Below are 21,498 nucleotides of genomic sequence, written 5' to 3'. Positions count from 1 at the left end.
ATCATTTCGCCCAAATTTTTGTGGAATGGCTCAACAACTACATAGTTCGTTACTTGAAATGAAACCTGCCCCGTTTGTACAATTTTGATTTACGTGGCGTAACAGGCCAGGTTACATACTCAGTATAACAAATTTACAGCAAAGGAGCAAAGAAATATAATGAACAGCTAGCACTACATTGGTCAATGCCATATAATATTACACAAAGAGCAAAAATGGGACCCAATCAAGAACAAACTCATGTCCAATTAGACACCAATGGCAAATCATCTTCAATAATACCTTTTCAAATGGTGAATGGAGTTGAAAACAGCCTCCAAATTTTTAATTTAAGGGTGAAATTGTCACCAAGCCAAGTTAGTAGACAAAATGGTATTTCAACCCTCTTAGTTCAGTGAATCAATTCATCAGTTTGCTAAAAAAACATTTGTTAACATTCACTTCTCCACAACAATTTGATTTATTTTCTGATGATATGAAATAGGTATCTCACTATAACATTAATAAATTCAAATAAAATTTGAAAAATTAACAGCTATATCTAATTCAAACAGCTATGCATTGAATTTTTTTCTAACACCTTAAAATTATTAGAATTACTACCTGGAATTCCTGCTACTACCCAAAGGAGAGATGAAGTAGTAAGAAGGTAAAAAAAATATAATGAATAACAATGCAACTCACCTTCCTGATTGGCTTAACCCTTAGGCTGCGGGAACGTTTTTAAACATTTTGTTTTTCTGGGATGGTCAGGGAGAGTTAAGCTGCATTAGCGATCCCCACAGTGAGGGAAAGTCCACTTGGGCTCTACCCGGGTAGTAAAAAAATTTTTGGGAAACTGAAGAAGGTGGTCGAGTGATGGTCAAATGTTTAAAAAATTTTTTCACCGGTCAGCATACAAAACGTATCAAAACATTACCACAATCTAAGGGTTAAGCACATTTTCCTTAATTTGTACTCTAAGATTACAAAATAATTTATTATGAACATAAAGAATTGGAGGGGTAATGGCTAGAGTTTTGGCTTTTCATGCTCAGAATGAAATCAAGTATTGGTGGAGATTTTTCAGAGCACCTGTGTAAGTTCAGCATGGAGATCACTTTAAGCTAAAAACTCAGTCTGTCGGATGGCAGGTCAAGGAATGATATGTTTAGCTGTCAATTGACACCTATAAACACCATACCATGAATTACACAAGGACTAGAACTCATCTTTAAATATGACCTACAAGCTCGAGGTATCCAAGGTGACACGAATTATGAAATTACTTAAAGAAATCATCTCATTAATGTAAAAAGCAGTAAGATCTTCCTTATTTTTGACAATTCCATTCTTTTTACACCACTTTAATTTAAACTCTTGATAATTCCTACTTTCCTTCTAACTTGAATGACAAAAGGGTTTATTCTACCCCATGTAAGTCATTTACACTTTTATTCTGTTACATTATGAAGAAACATATTTCAAATAATTTATTTGCCATAAAAAGGCATTATTCAGCAATGAAAATAATGATGGGCACATTCAAGGAGAGTATGCACTAAAAGCTTTTACTCACCACAAGAGTGAACTGCTACATAGCATATTCTCAGACTATCTAAAGGAAAAGTAAAAAAAAAATACGCAGGTACTTTTAAATCATCTAGCCAAACACAACTTGTTTCCAAGAACTAATATTTGAGTTCCCGCCAATCATTGATGAAGGTTGCAGCAAGTAGAGGCCAAAAATACCACTCCAAGAAATTAGTGAGCGCTAATACTGAGCAGCAACGAAGCTGTCGCATCCAGGGGGAAATTACGCATCTGTTGTGGAATTGCTCCGGGTGTTTCCCCTGAATGCACCCAATGCTATTAGGCATGGCCCAAAAAAGTGATTCAATATCTTCCTTCCACACAGTAATTCACAGACTCACCTTCGTACCATGCTTTCAGAAATTTCACGCCACCAAATGATAACATGATTTAAGCACAAAGAGGGAGATGGATATGATAAGATGCCTGCGTGAGGCATGATTGCTTACCCATTTCCTCCTCTTCATCATCAGCTGCCCTCACTTCAGCCACATCACCCGAAGTCTCTGGCGCAACGGTTGCATCCTCACTGCCCCTTCCATTCTGTCCCACACAAGAGGGAGCCGTACCATTCTGGTACCCGTTTGAGGGGGAACGGTTGGCAGAGCTGCTCCCGTGTCTTTGGTGTCTCCCGCTACCATCCCCACTACTCCCATCAACACTTCCCACCCCACTCGGGCGATCTTCCACAGCCATCTCCATCTCCACGTCACTCCCACCACCTTGAGGCATCTTGGAAAGGCCATCCCCATTCAGTTCATCAGCAGCACCGTCACCATTTGCACTGTTAGAATCGTCCGTTAGTCCCCCAGATGCGTAACCCTTAGTGGACTGAATCACAGAAGTCTGTATAGGACCAGCAGAGGATGAGGGGGAAGGACGGGTAGGTATCACGGCCTGAGGTGATGATGGCTCTGGGCTGTCACCGTGAGACCTTCGTGAAGATGGCGACCTCTGCGACCGAGAGGGTAAAGGGGGAGGCGGTGGAGGCGGAGGAGGGAGGCCATTAGTGTGGGGTGGGGAGGAAGAGGGTGGAGGGGGAGGAGGAGGGGGTGGTGGAGGTGGCACTGGAGATATATCCTGGGATTTATTTGATACCGTGGCAGCAGCTACTTCGGAGTCTGTGCCATTTACCATCTCCACAAACTGACGACATTTTAAAAGGAAAAGGAGGTTTCTGTCACGCTCCAAAAGGCCGGGATACAGTCGTCCAGCTGCTTCTATCGCCTCTCCCATTCGGCCAGAGAGGACTAACTTCAGGACTCCTGAAATGCAGAAGAATGTGCACTGTCAGAGATTGTGATTTTTTAAATTTAAGCTAAAGAATATACTCAATACCAAATGGGTGAGCAAAAAGCAACTTATTCACATTCTTTTAACGCAATAAAGGATTATCAAGAATCCACTATTTGAAAAAAATTGAGATTTTAACCTGAAATATAATCACACCTTAGGAATTTAAAAAAATTCCCTTACTCTGAAGTACAACTAATTCCTGCAGCTACTAAAAAAAACTTCATTGGAAAAAATTGAACATAGTAAAAAGCTGTAAAATTTTTTTTCAAAAGTAAACTTTTTTGGCAGCAGCATATAATGATATGTTGAGCAAGTAATGTGTGAGCGTGTGTAAGAGACGCACTCCTATTTTGAGCATAGGGACTAAAGAAAAAAAACTTAAGGCATTTTTTTAAAAATCTTATCGCATGGTGTTGCAGACATTTGCCTGAACTTTCGACAGTTATCAAAATTTACACTTTCAATACGTTACTAATTTACGAGGCATTATTCAGCTAAATGTACTCGATATGTATGGTGCTCAGAGATTCACTTGTAGTCTTAACCTTATGATGCTTACTAGGGATGGTCGGATCCAAATATCCATGGATAATACCCATCCCGTTATACTTGGGATCCAAATTCGTCAAAGAAATCAAATCTGAAATTTTCAATGCTTTTGGGAATGCAACGTCCCATAAGAGGAAGTAGAAAGAGTTCCAATTCTCTCTTCACATAGGCCGTTGCACTACGATGCTTGTCCTACTCATGAGCAATTTTGTTCAAAAGCTGTCATAGGAGTACTGCAATAGAATTTCAGCTGCGGAAAATTTTAAGGCAAAACACGACAAGCACACAGTGTAAATCTTCACAAGAGATTGAACAACAATTGGGGGAATCTCAGCACTGTAAGATAATAACCACGGAGTAGATTTCACAAAACCACCCTCAGCCCTCCATCAGCCCATGCCTCTGACATTTTTTTCCTTTTCGATCCCACATCCATCCCACAGACCATAAATTACTTGTCTCAAAGGAAAATATCAACACGGGAACAATGGAAAGGTGCTTCATCCCTACCCTGTGTCAACTGACCTTAATGGTCTACCAGCTTCGACTCACACAGTTTTTGGAGGCCAAATGCTAGGTGAGTCACCTAGTGAGCCCGAAGATATCTTGATAGCTTTCAGCAATTGTATTATTGTACGGCACGCATGAGGTTCTAAAAAGATTGAGACCTAGTGCACGCATATCCAACAGCATTTAATTTTTTTAAGCTATAATTGATTGACACAAAGATTTACAGTTACAAAAAGGCTAATAATATATAATATAGTCCAAACAGCACAGTTTCAGAAGAAACAAGTGTAGCATGAGCGCATTTGAACAAGACGAAACGGACTGGAAACTTCAGCCAATGTAAATTGCATACATCACATTGCTGCACCTTTGCTCCTTTGCTTTGAAGGCAACGATGTCACATGCTAGATCGGACATGTTCTTCCCTTGCTCCTTCGCTCGTAGCCTCATTGCCTGAAAAACGAAGGGATCACGATCCTTCCCCTCTACCTCTCCTTCAGCACTCGTCACTTACAAGCATTTCCGATTTCTTCTATCCATCATTTTGTCCAATAATGTACACACTCGTTTGAATTTTTTAAACCGTAGGTATTGACACCAAAATAATTTTCAATAATCCTCATAATAGCATCTGAAGATGATTTTTGAAAAATCAGGCCCTTAGTGAAATGGAAATTACTCGGCCAGACAGATGTTGACTATTAACCAGGTATTGTCCTTCAAAACTACGCGTTTCTCTACGTATGATATGCGATTACTATTTGAATTATAAATGTCGCGGGATACCCACTCAATGCAGTAAATTTAGCGTGTCCTTTGGAGTGAAAAACTCCACGCGATCCTTTTCGTATTCGCCTCTGATGGTACTGAAGTGATGGCATGATGCTTACCAGTAAGAAAGGCAAACAGGAGTATTTTAAAAATAAGTCACAAAGGGGGAAACTCCCCTGCCTCCCGCTTGTTTTTGACCTTGGTTTTTAGATGACTGATTCACACTGAAAATCAAGGTCACTCAGTTCCCCTTGGACCAGGGAAGGGGAGGGGGGAACGAAGATAAGAAGTTTGTGTAAGAGACGCACCCCCATTTTTGGCTGCAATTTCTGGGAAAAAAGGTTTCTCTCTTACATGCGCTTTTACAGTAAATGCATTGTTTGTAAGACATTACCAAGATACGACCATGAATATCTTGGGATGATACATATTACAGTGGCAGCAAAAGCAAGACTGATAAAGTGACAGACACTGCTGCTGAAATAATTGATTTTGACATTAAAACTTAGTTCCAAACATTAATTCAATGAAAATAGTGTGTTCTCACAATTTCATTTTACAGTATACTTAGAGGTAATTATATTCAGAGGACCTGGATTGACAATGAGCTGGGTAACATTATAGTCCTATCAGTTTTCAGCTGTTTCCAGCAATTATTTCTTCTGTAAGTACAAGAATTTTTCAGTTCTATTTTTACATGATCGTCATCTACAGCAACTACACTTTTTTTGTTATAGTGGAGACATTAGAAATCTAATAACATTTCCATAAAAAGTCATAAATATAAAATGGTCAATATGAACTTGCACAACAATACTAAGTTGCAGGCCCATGGCACACAAATGGGTAGCAGTTATTAAAGATACTCACCACAATACCATACAGTAAAACTTCGATTTTACGCAGTTGGAGGGACCGAAATATGGGCACTGTGTAAAATCAAGAGTTGGTATTGAGGAGGAGTATAGTTTTCAGGATAACACTCCCTCACTATTTTTAGATGGCTTAGTCATACCTTTTTGTACATATAGTTCTGACTTAAGCCAGAACCGGAACCAGAAAAAGTCTCATTATGAGGCCATACGGTAAATGAACATGAAATCATTTTCAATCGCATCAGATATATGTTTCCTGGATTCAATTACTCATTTGGAGGCAAGAAAATGAAGCCTAATAATCTTATTTACTCACAAGCAACACCACAGATGATGTGTTACCTTAAGAGAAACAACGTGGCATTCCTGAACAATATTTCCCATGGTTGAACAAAATGGTTGAATTGCCAGCATTTCTGGCACTAAGATTACTTCTGTTACCCAGGAGAAATTTCGAAATGGTGTACTAAATGCTCGCAGAGAAGCTAATTTTTGAAAATATTCTCATTATAAGCAGTTTTCAGGATATCCTTTTAACCTCCTGCAGGCAAACAAAGACTGGAGATTGAAGAAATGAGATATCCGAGGATAGTCATCCAAATTAACCCCATTAACAGGGAGCAAAATTTCACAAAAGGCTGTACACTAGGGCGGATCGCAAAAATCGATTTTTTTCAAATCCATCTGGCCCAATGAAAAAAAGTTGTGGGACCGATCAAAAATAAGGCCTGAAAAATTTGAGACCTGTACGTGAACCCCTGACCCTCGCTCAAATGCAATTTAGGGGGGGAAGGTCAAAATTCGAAAAATATAATATTTTATAGTCATTCCCTATAGATTTTGCCGAGTTACTGCCCTTTTAGGGCAAAAAGTTCGTGCATTTTGACGTATCTGCCACCGTTTAGCCACAAAATGCCTAATTTGAGTCCACGTCCGCGAAGAAAATATTCCAACGCCCACGCAGCGTCGCGGATACCAGAGCCGCAGGCCGATCCCTTCCCCTCCACGCTCGCTTCTCCCCCTCCCACGCCTCTAACACAGCAAAATTCATCCCGCGCATGCTGCTAGGAGGTCGTTTATCTTTGATAATATAAATCAGAAGATGGTAGAAGGTAAAAAGCGATGCGTAGTGAGACGACTTGTCCCTTATTTGGCGCCTCGTCGGCGTTAAACAAATCGATGTTACCAACTTTTAGAGAAGTGATGAAATAATTTTAGACCTGCGCACGCAGGAAAGGAGACTACGGTCTTGAAGACGCCTCTCGAGTGGCTATGAAGGTGTGCGAACTATGGTGACGCGCTTCTCTTCCATTATGAATGCGACTAAATGGATTTAGCGGTACCACAGGAAGTACTAAAACTTACGGAAAATCGTAAGAGGCCAAAAGTCGGGTTTTATTAAAGTATAAGACCTAAACAATTTTAAAGGAACATTTTAAATTATGCGATATTTTTGCGTGTAAGTGCATGGAGGAGCATAAGGTTCCCCCAATGAGAAGTATTTTGAGAGACAATCTGACGAAAAGAAAGATAATGGCTGCTGGATTTAACCCTAAAGAAACTCGACAACCGAGGGAAAAAGGGAATCAAAGGAGAACGTTGAGTCATCATCGTCAATTCTTGTACGGGAAAATAGTATCAAAAATTTTCTTCATCAATACATCCGAAGAAAATTAAACTGGCGAGAAATTAGCCGATTTGTATCTCTACTTTCCTCATGAAATAAACATTAAGGACTATAACCTCAAATTGGAACTTCTTCGGGGAAAATGCGTCTGCCAACTGTGATAGAGGTAAATGCAAGAACCAAGCAACAGCAATGATCGTTCCCGTAACTTAAGCTGACGCAAAAGTCATAACTTCATAAGATATATCAAAGCTAGTGTACCAGAATTACTTACGTAGACAGAAAAAGATGCTAATTACTGTGAATAAGAAAAGAGAGGTGTCATCAAAGGGCCTTATTTTATTGGAATGAAAGACTATACTCTTGTCTGATGAAAAAAGGGAAGAGGACTTATCAATACAAGTTTAGAGGGGAATGTGTGGTGTTAGTTGAAGAAACAGGGTCCCACTTTTGGAGGTTTGCCTCCCCCGTCGGAGGATTAGCAAAAGTTATATAATCTGCGATTATCGATTCCTTTCCGAGTGAAAATTAGATACACAGAATTAAAAAGGATTTGATTATGATGGTACCAAGCGAATACCGCCCAAAAAGGAGGCATCATCCCTTTGCTATAAGCATAATTCCAACATCCCTTGCAGTGTGGGTAAACTCTTCTCGGGATTCCCACCGGGTTAATTTTTCCATAATGGCCAACATTTCAAGCTCCGACTGGGGGCTCATCCTAAGGGATAAATTTTGTTGAACCCCGAAAAGAGTTTACCCACATCATTCGCCGGGAAAGCATCAAATCTTATTTCATCCCTTACAGTGGTCTTTTTGCTAATTGCACTATGATGACTTGGATTTGCGACGTAAACGTTGGGAGGGTAATCTAGGGACCCAATTTGCGTTGCTGCAAGGATGCGTTTGGCGACCAATCCGAGATTTTTTTAATTGCTGGATTTTAATATCGACATAAAGGCTGATGATATATTGGAGAGAGAGACTGGTTCCTTCGGCTATATCTGAGCTTAGCGCTGTGGAATTTAAAAATCTATTAATGAAAGTTCAACTTTAAATTTCAATATTCCTTTAATTATACATACGGACGAGAGATTCGCGAAAGAATTCACCAAAACTTTGTTAACAGCAGCAAAAGACGAGGAATGACACTAACATAAGAAATACAGACTGGAAAGCAGGTAATTGAGTAATTCCTTCGTGATTGTTCCTCTCTGGACGATGCTGATACATCAAGTATTAGTAAGACTAACGAAGAAAGACGCACTTGGTGTGAATTTTGTTGCATCTGGGGCGTTCGAGAGGGGAGCGGGGTGGGTACGCCGATGGCCATCACCCTTATTCATCCATTTAGTCACAGCTGTCGGACAATACCGGAATAGAAATGCATAACCTAAGTTCCCAAACCTTCATAGCCACTCGAGAGGCGTCTTCAAGACCGTAGTCTTCTTTCCTGCGTGCGCAGGTCTAAAATTATTTCATCACTTCTCTAAAAGTTGGTAACATCGATTTGTTTGTCGCCGACGAGGCGCCAAATAAGGGACAAGTCGTCTCACTACGCATCGCTTTTTACCTTCTACCATCTTCTGATTTATATTATCAAAGATAAACGACCTCCTAGCAGCATGCGCGGGATGAATTTTGCTGTGTTAGAGGCGTGGGAGGGGGAGAAGCGAGCGTGGAGGGGAAGGGATCGGCCTGCGGCTCTGGTATCCGCGACGCTGCGTGGGCGTTGGAATATTTTCTTCGCGGACGTGGACTCAAATTAGGCATTTTGTGGCTAAACGGTGGCAGATACGTCAAAATGCACGAACTTTTTGCCCTAAAAGGGCAGTAACTCGGCAAAATCTATAGGGAATGACCATAAAATATTATATTTTTCGAATTTTGACCCTCCCCCCCTAAATTGCATTTGAGCGAGGGTCAGGGGTTCACGTACAGGTCTTAAATTTTTCAGGCCTTATTTTTGATCGGTCCCACAACTTTTTTTCATTGGGCCAGATGGATTTGAAAAAAATCGATTTTTGCGATCCGCCCTACTGTACACCCTGTGGGCCTGGGTTCAAGTCATGGCAGTAGCAGAAACTTATCAGAGATGGCCCTATCTCTGCTTGAGTGTAATGTGGAGGGCACTTCCAGTGCACTACTCTGTCCATCAGATGGGACGTTAAGTCCTGGTCCCTTTTGGGCTTATCATTACAACCTGGCTAATGCCAACATAGGGTTCCTATCCCCCAGCCCTAACTTCATGGCACTAATGACCCCATCTGTCGGTTACCTCCTTCCAAATAGCATACCATTGATAATACTGAGCACACAGGACCCGGGATATTCGGAAATTCAGATTTTTCCTGTGTTTAGATCACTTTTTTTAAGCGAGCTATTTAAATAACCACGCAACTGCCGTCATGCCACCAGTGATGAATAAAAAAATGATTAATAGTCCGGAAAATTTTCCCTCTTTATAATTTTTACCCATAAAAAAAGCATTTTCCAATGAAATTTTATTATTAGTAGACTGAATCTACAGGGTATAGCTTCTCTGTCGGCATTCTTCCGCGAATTCAGCGCCGGGAACTTCGACTCACAAGGCGTGTGACTCATCTTCACGTAATATTTTGCTTCCCCATACCTGATAACAACACCGGACACTTTTTGTATTGCGATTTAATGGTACTAAGCCATTCCTGAGTTTAAAGGGACTGCCTTATCATTCATGTCTTGAATTTTACTTAGATGATTACATGACGATTGACGACGCAAGTTATTCTCCGAGGGCATAAACTCCCGTTCCGTTAAAAATTAAACGCTTGCCACCTAGCGGAGTTAAGCTAATAGCTATTCAAGTTCCAACCATGTTTTTGTTAAACCCACTGACAAGTTGAGTCAAATCTGATAAGCTTTCTTTCAACTTTCCTTCGCCTCCATTCATCCCGCAAATGTGGGGTTAGCCCACTGAATGAGACAATGCATGCTGCTTTTACCATCCTGTTGAATCACCATCGACATACGTCCGTACTAGAAGTACGACTATCTTTTTTGGATCACCTGGGAAGCCAAAATTTTGGCACGAGAGGATTTTTAATGACTCATTTCGCCCTCATTTCGTCGCTGGGGCGACAAAAAACATAGCGTTGGCAAAATTCTAGAAAACCTTCTGTTAGGGATAGATATTCCGTAGTTCATAATTCCGGATTAATGACCATCTACTGTAATTACAATAAATATGTTAAAAACAGTGTCGATCAATAAGTTGAATAATAAACGAAAGGTGATAATGTTAATATCTCCAGCAATCATCTGTCTAAATCAAAAGTAGTTACTCATACACGGTTGCTGTGTGTTTTAGGTTTCGATATCCTTCTACGGCGAATTTGAGCTAAGAGCGATATTCGCATTCGTAAATGAGCCTGAAATATTACTGAGAGGGCGCAGGGGGAAGCAATAATTAGATTTGCGATGTTTTTAGTTTCACGCTCAACAGCGCGACGTCATTTCAACCATTCCTGTATTCATTTTTGCAACTCATTGAGACGAAATAATAACCTAACTTCATATTGCTCCAGTCAGATTTTCAAAACAAGCCGTAAGACAACTGCGTAAAATCAAGATTAGCGACCTCTTTGGGGCTGGGGTTATGCTGCGCAAAATCGAAAAACTGTGTAAAATCAAGAAAAGATGTAAAATCGAAGTTTCACCATTGCAATTCCCTATGCTTTCCGGCCGGACTTGAGTGTCGCAGCGTAAAAACGAGACTTGATGTAAAATCAAAGTGCGTAAAATCGAAGTTTTACTGTATTGTTATATCCATAGATGGATTCCCAACTGCAATTAAACCATTTGTACGACCAGAATACAGCAAAAGGTTTTGTGCCAATAAAACATAACATTTCGCAAATTGAATATGGCATCATTATTGCCTAAGTGGTAGTGGTTTGGGTGGGATAAAAGAGAAGGAAAAAGAAAAATGGGGCCATTTGATGGGCTGACACGCAAATAATACCTTGGTTTAATGATCACATGCCTGATAACCTGAGCTTTACTTCACATTTAACAAATTTAGCAGAGGAAAAAATATCTATTACCTAAAATGACCTAAGAGTATTAAAATTTCCGTAAAACCAAATTCTTTAATGATCATCTTGCAGGCTTCAGAATTATTCTGATGATAAATCTTACTCCTCATTAACTGTAATATGCTTAATCAGAAATAAATAATAATGCAACATAAATTGTAACCCAATTTCTTCAGGTGCCAACACAACTTCATAAATAGATCTGAGAAGGAAAATTTTATTAAAAAATACATTTCCATTAGACTCACTTTGTCTATTTTTAATTGATGCCAGATCTTCTTCAAATGACTGTCCTGTTGCTCTAGCAAATGCTTCAGCTGTAGCACAGTATCCATGATGCACTAAGTACGTTGATACCATTCTGGAAAAGAAAATATGTAATCCATTAATAATAATATATTTATTAATTTAACTCAATCTTTGTTAAAGAAACTAAAAACAACTATTGATAAGCTACATTAAACACAGCGCCAAATTAGCTTATGAATTGGAAGAAATAATAAAGCATATGTTAAGGAACCATGAAGCATCAATGCCAAAAAGAATGTCCGAAATGTGTAATATCACAAATCTCAAGAAAAACTTGATTTGATGGAAGTACCGTTAATATGGAATTATCAAGTTTGAATGTTACATGTTGACATCAGTCATAAATATAAGTAACCAGAAATATAATGCTGTTCTCTACCTAATGAAACTTTTTCCTTAGATAGCGTTTTTCTGGCAGATAACTATTTCTCAAAAATTGCATAACCAGAAAATGAGGTGACTTCAGCCACTTTTGAGTGCTTTGGTTGTCTTTCACTATTCAGGTTCCTCATTCTGACCAAAATTAAATTAGTTATGGGAAAACTAAGTTATTCAAATAAGGTTTAAAATTTTGGACCAACGCAAGCACAACTTAAAGAAAAAATTTACTGCAGCTGAAGTCCCCTATGAATGAGGTAACTTCAGCCATTACGTACAATGCAACCTAAATAAAACGAGACCCCACGGTGCTCCAATAAACACTCGCTCGCCATCTACTTGCTTTGAAGATATTCTAAGGAGTTAATCTTGGGGTATACTCCTCGGGACATGAGAATTTATCACTGCCTTTCAGATTGACATTTTCCCTCCCTTGATTGTATCAAATGCATGCTGAAGACTAATTTATAATTCCTAATAATATTATTCAAAGTTAAATCAGAAACCATAAAATAAAAATATATTTACATTCTGTCAGTCAACCAAACAATGAAGTAAATTTTTATCAACCTGATATTAGCAGTGATTATCCTACTCTTGAGGTTCTTATGGCATCTCAATAGAACACTGAAATTTGTTTTGACTCTCTGAGTGCAATGATATTGTAACAACTGAAAAAAGCACATGTGAACAACTAGTAATCTCCTCTAGGAGTGCTATGAAGGGCAAGACCAAAATACTCTTTTGTACATTTTAACGTACTGTGCTACAAAGATTCAATTTTTGAAGCAGTGCACATATTATATTGACAGGGCACACAGTTACCCAATAAAGCCAAAATTACCCCATCCTACGGTAATTGAATCATGTTAGTAAAAAAACCTCATATTGAAATAGTAGTAGTTAGTAATAAATTCACCTTGCAGTTAATATTAACACATATATGAAGAGTTTAAACACTTACTTATGTAGAACGGCTTGCCATTCTCCCTGCCCCTGAGGTACAGGATGCCGATGCACAGCCAGGCGAGTGCGAGCACGTAATTCTCGTGCCATGTCTTCTACATCAAACGCAAATGGACACTGGCCAAAATTTGCATCTACTACTTCTCCTGGGGTCTGCAGTCCTACTGTTGGGTACAAATTAGGCTAAAAGAAAGAAAAGAAGTTTATTATTAGCTATCTACTCCAATACTTTCAGCAAATGCTCTTTGATTTGTGATATGAAATTGGATTCAGTTCCTGGACATTAATTAGCAACAGAAAACTGAAACTACCTACAAACATTAAGAGAGCAAACAATAAATAATACAGAAGATCACAATGTGAAATTGCTTTCATTTTGTAAAATAACCAGAAGACAGAAAAGACGCTCAAAAATTTAGCACTTGAAAAGATGACCATCAAACAGAAAGCAAGCGAAAATTCAAAATTTAGCTCTGAGCATGGCTACCTGACCTAATCCCAGAAATCTACCAAATTCACCTGCAATTGCAAGGGAATGGATTCCCCATATAATTCACATGAATGAATATTTACCATAAGAAACAAAATTAGCATTTCCGATGTAAATATTATCTTCATAACATAAAGTTAACAGTGTTTTCCTCAAATAAAGATGATGATGATGACATAAACTATTGAAAACCAAGCTGTAAATAAATATTTTTGACTGGATTTCACAAATTTGTGAAGTTGCTCCTTTCTAGTTCAGAGAAATTCTACATTTCTCCCGACAGTGTATTATAGGGCGGTTTCCTATTATTTTTTTATTGCCTAAATTGAAAAATTATTACTCCTGGAGTACGCATTTCACGCTCTTAGATTTTTGAATGACCACATCTATTTTTTGTGATTAAATGAAAAGTGAAAATTTTCAAGCGCGCGAAAACGCAATGGCTAAGTAGGAATGCTGGAAAAACTCCATGTGACGTATTTCTGGTTCCAGCTGTCGCCTTGTGAGGTGACCTTGGGGCGAGGCTTTGAGTGCTGATATGACGCAGGCTGCTAGCAGGTAGCAGAGTACCCTGCTAGCAGGTAGCACTTGGCTTAAATAAGGATTATTATTACCCTATCAAACGTAGGTAACTTTCTGAACTTAGGTAGGTAATTTTAATGGGTGATTATTAAGAGATGTTTCCCTGAGCTCTGTGCCTCATGCATGCATTGGTAATATCAGACAATATAAAACTCCTATCTACTCGTATCGAAACTAGGTCCCTGTGACGTCAGGTGGAGTGGAATCGCATGGGTGCCAATCTGACCTTTTTCAAATGAGGTTAAAATTGACCATTGCCATTCGTCTAAACTGGGATTTCTAAAACCAAATAATTTGTATATTATGAAAACACTAATGGTGGGTAAGGAATCCCAATCAATGCATTCAGTTTTCTCTGATGAAGGAAACTACCCTATTGATTACATATTTTTTTTTATTCTTGACCTTCAAATTTCTCAAATGATACATTTAGTCCATCAGTTGCAATGAAAGGTAACATGCTATGTCATCCTCAAAACATCCTCATCATACATGTTTATCTTCTAATGCAACACTGGATACCTTAAGCTGTAGACATGGAATGTATAATTATGTAATGGAAAGGAACAAACCTTATGAATTTCACACCAATTTTTTTTTATTCATAGCCCACATTTTAATAGTTGGTCTGATAATATGGATTAAAACGACAGAGCGAGAAAAGAAGGGATGTGAAACTTCAGTGGTGTACTCAAATGCTAGTCCCTAGAACATTTTAAAATGTCAGTCTTGAATAAATAATTGGTAGGGGCACCGAATTTTCGGGGACCGCAAAATATAACGCTCAGTTTATCCATGTTGTCGCTGTACCGGCATGTTGAGCAGTTTATTGTTGAGGTCATAAGAACTGTGATAGTGAAGCATGCGAATAAATTGTCAATTAAAGTAACAATTTAAGTTAGCTACATCACAGAATGTATTTTGATCTGACTTACAAGTTACAACAAAAAACTTGGAGAAAGAATCAGTGGCTGCCTGACGTAATGAGAGATATTGGTCGATCATACATTCTTAACAATGTGTTATTTGATTGTTTTACTTGGCAAATAAAATTATGGAGACATTCCTAAGTTTTTTTTTACAAGCTTTTCTGCTAATCAACATCCTTCGTGAAAATATTTTCATTCATTTCTTGTGGTTTTTCATTGAAATTAGCCATTAATTCAGATAATTAGAGTTCATCCTTGGAAACAAGTATCGAGAACTGATGGGGGAGAACCAGACCGGTACCGAGAACCGAAAAAATTTAAGAACCGACTCAACCTTAATTTATAGAATTCCTTTACTCTAGTCAGCAAAGCACAGTTTGGAAAAGAAAATGTATCTTCTCTAAATAGTCTCAGAAAACCTGTGCAACTTTCAGTGTATGAGATCCTGAAGCAAATAGGCGTTAAGACTAATATTAAGTTGTCATTCCTTGTATACAAGTATCGCTGCAGTGACCCACGGCGGAACATCATTACAGCCATGGGAAGATTATTTAACTCAAGGTGTATACTGACAACTGATGTGAAGGACTTAAGCACAATTGTTGCTATCTCTTCATAAAATCATTAACAGAAACTCAAGAACTTCATGGCTATTCTGCTTTATAGTGTTCTGTTAGATCATTTTAGGAAGAAGGAAAAGAATTTTCAGTACTTCCAATAATTCTTGCCCTTAAAATGATTTTCCCCATTTTGTAGAAAATTGTGTGAAAACCCTGTGGATACCTGTGGCAAGTGTAGATGCAGGAAGAGGTTTTTCTATGCATGGAAATATAAATGAAAGAACCACTTAACTTCCAAAACCTGTAGAATTAAAGTCAACTTTGACCAATGGATCTCAATTCGAGTAAAAGAAGCTTTCAGCCAATTTTAAATTCCAGAGTGTGAATAATTTCAGATGGCATATTCCAAAAAAAATTATAGATAGAAGCAACCTATTAGTAGATAAATACATATTTGCAAGTGTTGATATTATATTTTTGTGTAGAACCTTAAAGACTTTTGTTATCAATGTGTTACGAGAAAATTATGTTTTTTACATCATGCAGGCCAATGAGACAGTGAAATTTAGACCAATCAAAAATATTCCCCATCTGTACAACTCCCGCATTTCTCTAGCGTTATGAGGTTGAAATACATACATAGCATAGAGTGTTTATGGTATGTGTATCTAACAAATGCTTAACTTATTCCTTTAGCATTTGCTTTGACCCTTCTTCATCAAGGTTTTCACCATTAAAATATATTTTTATGCTAATAAGCATTTCTATAGGAGAAATAATTGTTCTTGGGATAAAAAAGAATATTTGTGACGAGTGAATTTTTATGATGAAATTCACAGTTTTTATTCACCGATGATATTTGCCTCTAATAATTGGGCATACTTGTATTTACTAAGCCCCAAAGCATTGGGTATTACTCCAGTTGGTGTGCGAGTGCCAGAGCACAGGAGCAGATAAGTTTGCGATATGCTGTTTCAGAAATATATTCCATGGGTGGAGCCAGATGGAATAAGGTGGCAAGGATATATGAATTAAGTTGATTCAATTAATACAGCTAAAAAAATGTTATTTTAATCTAGTACAATCTCTTCACATTTTCTTTAGGGCTGTACCTTAACTAACATTATCTCTCACAATTATCAGGAGAACACACACTCTCCAATTAAATTAACCCTGTAAACTTACAGAACATTATGCTCCCCGCTGTTCGTAAGCTAAAACTGTCCAAAATAAATTCTTACAATTATTTGAGGTTTAGAAATACTAACATGTTCATAATGCTGCCAAAGCTAATGCAGATCTATGACAAAAATAAGTATCCCCATAACATCAGCTGCATATCACTTCAGTTAGAACTTAACAACAAACAAGATTGAAATAAATTTGATGTTTCATTGAATCCAAAAATTCTGACGTCAACAATTATAGAAAAATTCAACCTACACTCCTACAAAATAAATAATCATTCAGTGAAGGAATCCCTTTCCACCAGCATCGATACTCTGCCTCTAAGTTGCAGTCTGGGCATTTCACAGGTAGCTATGCCACCAGTAATGTCTCCATGTTAAAGAAATGAATGCTTAATTTCTGATCTTAGGGTTCCTGGGATAAGTGGTTTATGAATCAACTTTTCAAATTTAAAAATTAAATCATATTATGCATATACATCAAAATTGTGTTAATAATATGGGTGTTTTTCTTCATGAATATGTAGCAGAAAAATAAAATCCATTAATTCAAAGAGTACACTATTGGCACCATTCATGGTATCAAGCCTTTATGGATCAATTTTTGGCCTATTGCAATACCTACGTAACGATGATTCAAGGCCAAGAATCAACATATAAAATCAACCAATCACTGGCAAGTATCCAACTGAACCTTAACTGGATGAAAATGTGCTTCAACCTCAGAATCAAAAGCAATCATTTTATATTATTGGTGCATTACACTCATAAATCATTGTTGAAATAAAAGTAAGAGATGGAATACAGATAACCAGCAGTTACAACCATCCGAATGAATAATGCACACAAGGAGGATCTCAAACAGTCGGTTTGTTTTGTTTCTAGTTACTGATGGTGAAATGGGTGAAACAGGCCTAGTCGAGAGAGGGAGGAAAATATTCATCTTAAGATAAATAATTAGAATAGCTGGTGGGTTCACCAGATTTCATAGTTTGGAGGGGGTCTTTTCACAGGAGCCCTGGTACTTAAGACCTTTTTTAATCTATCGTGACAACCCTACGACTAACCTTCCTGCCTCCTGGAGACAGGGAATGAGAAAAATATGTTAATATGGCCACTTATTCAACCCTAGTTCAGGCACACCACTGATCTCAAGAAAACCAATCTGTCAACAGACGTTCACTATACAGTATTCATACATTTCTTCTGAATTCAAAGTGGCATTTATGCCGCTACATATATGGTCACATCACACACACCACATATATGGTACCCTTGGGCTGAAGCCTTCATTGCATATTTTCCTTCTGTTTTCCTAAGCGTTAGAAATCTTGTGCTTAAGGCGCTGGAGGGCACTATCACATCCATCCTGGAATCTAGCTATGCCAGGGATGTCCAGGATGGTAGATGCAATCTCAAGAGATTTTTGAACTCATCTGCATACCACCTACGGAATGACTTTACTAGACAATGATGCAATCATTTTCCCCAGAGCATGACAATCATTAGAGAATCTGAACTAAAGAGATGAAAAGATGACATAAAATTTGGAACAGAGCAAATGATGAATTTAGGGCCATTACTACAACTGTTCAATGGGCACTCAACTTTTCTCAAAGCCACAGTTATACAACCTCACTTTCATACAACAAATTAAAACAATCTGTGTGGTAGTAAGATTTAGCTTTGTCCAGGTCAGTAATAAGCTGGGAGTCTTCTTAGTGGTTTCATCAGGATAGGCATTTCTCAAGGTCAGTGATGAGTTTCAGTTCCGAGTCTGATTCCGTAACATTGGCATCTAAGACATGCCTATCCTGGTAGAAGTCCCGAGAAGACTTCCTGTTCAGGAATGTGGTATTAATCCCAGAAATTAATTCTTAGATTATTTGAGATCAGATTCCAATAAAGGTAGCATTCACATATCTCCACACAAAAAATATAACTTACAAATAATCAAGGATGCTGAAGTAGAGGATGGTATTTCCTGTTAAGCGTGGCAACAGCTGAATCAAAAGCTTATTAAGGTAAAACTTCATCCATAATAAATGCTGCAACTGACCAACCATCTCACTTGCCAAGGAAAAGGTAAAGGATAAGGGATCCAGACACCAAAGCACAACAGTCTTCTTCTCTCAGGATACATCACATCACAATTCTTGAGCCAGTCAATTCCAAAGTATTTCTTTTATTGGACAAACATCAATAAATATTTTTTATAACCATTTCATACTGGAATATCAGCAACCAACAGTTTTTAAAGATGATTTCATCTTTCTCAAGAACACTTTTGACTCTGTTGAGCACAGGACCCCAAGCTATGAAGCCCACAATTACTTACTTGATTGGCATCTAAACAAAAAATAAACCAGGAAAGATACTTAATGTAATAGAATTTCAGCCAGCTTTGCTAACACTTAATAAGGAGGAGGATAACTATAATTAACTACAGAAAGAAAGTATTACAAAAATATAAAAAAGAATGATAAAAATTTGAATACACAGGTGGAAGTTGCTCTATCTAAGTCTAAATATAGGTTACAGCTAGAGTATGAACATATTGTTAGAAGGACCGATACCACCATCACACTTACCATCAGCATTTTCATTTAAGAAAAATCATAAAAATAGGGATCATTATTTTGCTGCTAAATGCTGGGTTTGAGGATGTTAATAAGATCACAGGGTAAAGACAATGTCCAACATTAAGAAGGTTAAATCTCTTATCACCCTCTAGGAGAATAAAGGATTCAAAAAATTAATGATTCTCATGGTATCATTCTTTGAGAAATAACATGAACAATTTATGACATGATAAATTAGACAAAAAAGTAATAGCTATTTTACAAGCAAGCTTGGGCTGATGGTCTTTCAATTACAAGCACCCTGGTACTAAAATCTAGTTTACACCAGTAGCATGCATAGGGGGTAAGTTAGGTGAGTATAGTTTTCCCAGCACACACCCAGATTGCCAGGAAAGTTGAGATTATCACTTGCCAAAAGCAAAGATTTTGAATTTTCTGGGTATGGTCAAAAGATGGTTGTGCATATGGCAATTCTCTCTGTCAGAAGCCTCGGAGCAAGGGCAAGCTCAGCAATCTGAGATCCTCTGAGGCCTCTGTCTCTCATACCCAGCATAAATAGCTGCTGCTAGGCTGTGGGAAGTGGAGGACTAATATGCGAGCACCATTAAATACAGTACTGTTCAGTGGAAAATAATTGAGCCGAAGGCTATGAAACCAAGTGCTTACAAATCTTCTTTAGAGCGCAACCTGAACCATAATTATTGAAACTGACATATGGGGCATGAGTATGCCGAATTTCTTTTGAAGGAAGCTGAGTAACAAGCATGCTAGTAAAAATGGCAATGGTTTCCAATAAAGAAATATGTACTTAGAAGGAGTATTCTTAGTGTATGGTCTTTTAATATATAATTATTATTTTCAAAATTGTTGATGATGCATGCATCAAATTACTTTGTATAGCTGGCTATTTGGATTTGAAGAGCATGACTAATTGAGCAAAAAATTTTATTACATTTTTCCCAAAAGATGTATTCATCAACATATGGAAATGTACTCGGAAGAGACACGTGATATTATGCCATTTTCGAAACAAGGAAAATTACTACTTGAAATTAATGACTAAGCACATAAACAAAATTAGCCTGATTAAAAACATATTTACCGACTCATATTATTTTCTGCAATTATTATTTTTGATTACTGCCCATGCTGGCATTCACACCTACAGGGTGAATTAATCACTTATAATTAATAAATCCAAGAGTTCCAAGATTTAAGGAGAGCAAACCTAGTATACTATGTATTTTTCATGAATAAACGGGCATCATTTAATGTGTTTACTTGAAGAAATTAACAAATCATTGGTTTTCACTATTCCAAGTCATATCATGAGTGCTAAGAGTAAAAGTGAGATGAGAAAGTACAACAAAAATAAGCAAAAGTTCCATAGCCATATTGCAACAGAACAAATGTTTCCAAAAACTAACATGACAAATGGTGGAATCGTTTGTTAAATCACGGAACTCTATCCAAAAGGCTGCACAGAGGGTACACTCAAGAACATAATAAATCAGTCACCAAAAGTTTCAAATCAATAGATTTTGATTCCAAATTTTGGTGTAATTTGCTTTCATGAAATCATAAATGACTGCTTCGTGGAACTCAAGATTACAAGAATTTATTTTTTTATTTTAATTTTGATACATTTATATCCATTTCCTAACACTAAGCTTAATTTATGCATCTGAAAAATCAAAGGAACTTCTCAATAACGTTACTACAAATGCCAAGAACGGATAAGTGCAAATCAAGTATTAAATAACTGGGGCACATAACAATCACAGACAAAAAAGACTGAACAGCCAGTATCCCTTATATGTAATACCAATCCTTTAAAAGCCACAGTATACAAGAAATTTACTTTTGGAGGCTGCAAATGGCTATAGCTTCCCATACTAAGGTTCTTATTAGAAGCGTAAAAAGGAAACATACGAAATAGACTCAAACGGTGGAAGAGTAACTGAAACCAATTGCACTAAGTAATGGCAGCCTCTCAGATACAGTAGAAGATCGTTAATGATGAATTCTAACCAATGGAATATCTACTTATTGGAAAATTTCCTGGAATTTTGCCAATTTTATCTTTTCCATCGCCTCAGCAAAATGACGGCCAAATGGGTGGCTAAAGAGAATGCACATCCAACAGACAAATCCATAAGACTAAATATACTGAGCATGTAATGGCAAATTCCTTTCATCTAATGAGGATCGCAGGAAAGTCTTAAATAGCCAACTTCAG

At 37.7% G+C, this 21,498-nt stretch overlaps 1 protein-coding gene across 2 annotated transcripts in view; it reads right to left on the bottom strand.

Moving 5' to 3' along the window:
* Positions 1–21,498, bottom strand: part of LOC124162364 (ran-binding protein 10) — a 66,366-nt gene that overhangs the window by 30,691 nt on the left and 14,177 nt on the right. For both annotated transcript variants that reach the window (XM_046538878.1, XM_046538886.1), the window contains exons 5-7: positions 12,928–13,112; positions 11,525–11,637; positions 2,022–2,837 (exon numbers count right to left, since the gene is read on the bottom strand). In XM_046538878.1, the coding sequence (XP_046394834.1) occupies positions 2,022–2,837; positions 11,525–11,637; positions 12,928–13,112 (1,114 nt within the window). The remainder of the gene's footprint in view (positions 1–2,021; positions 2,838–11,524; positions 11,638–12,927; positions 13,113–21,498) is intronic.

The sequence above is a fragment of the Ischnura elegans genome, chromosome 1, assembly GCF_921293095.1.
Source record: "Ischnura elegans chromosome 1, ioIscEleg1.1, whole genome shotgun sequence".
NCBI classification, from domain to species: Eukaryota; Metazoa; Arthropoda; class Insecta; order Odonata; family Coenagrionidae; genus Ischnura; species Ischnura elegans.
Note: the sequence above shows the minus strand (reverse complement) of the source record. Positions and strands in the feature narration are given on the sequence as shown.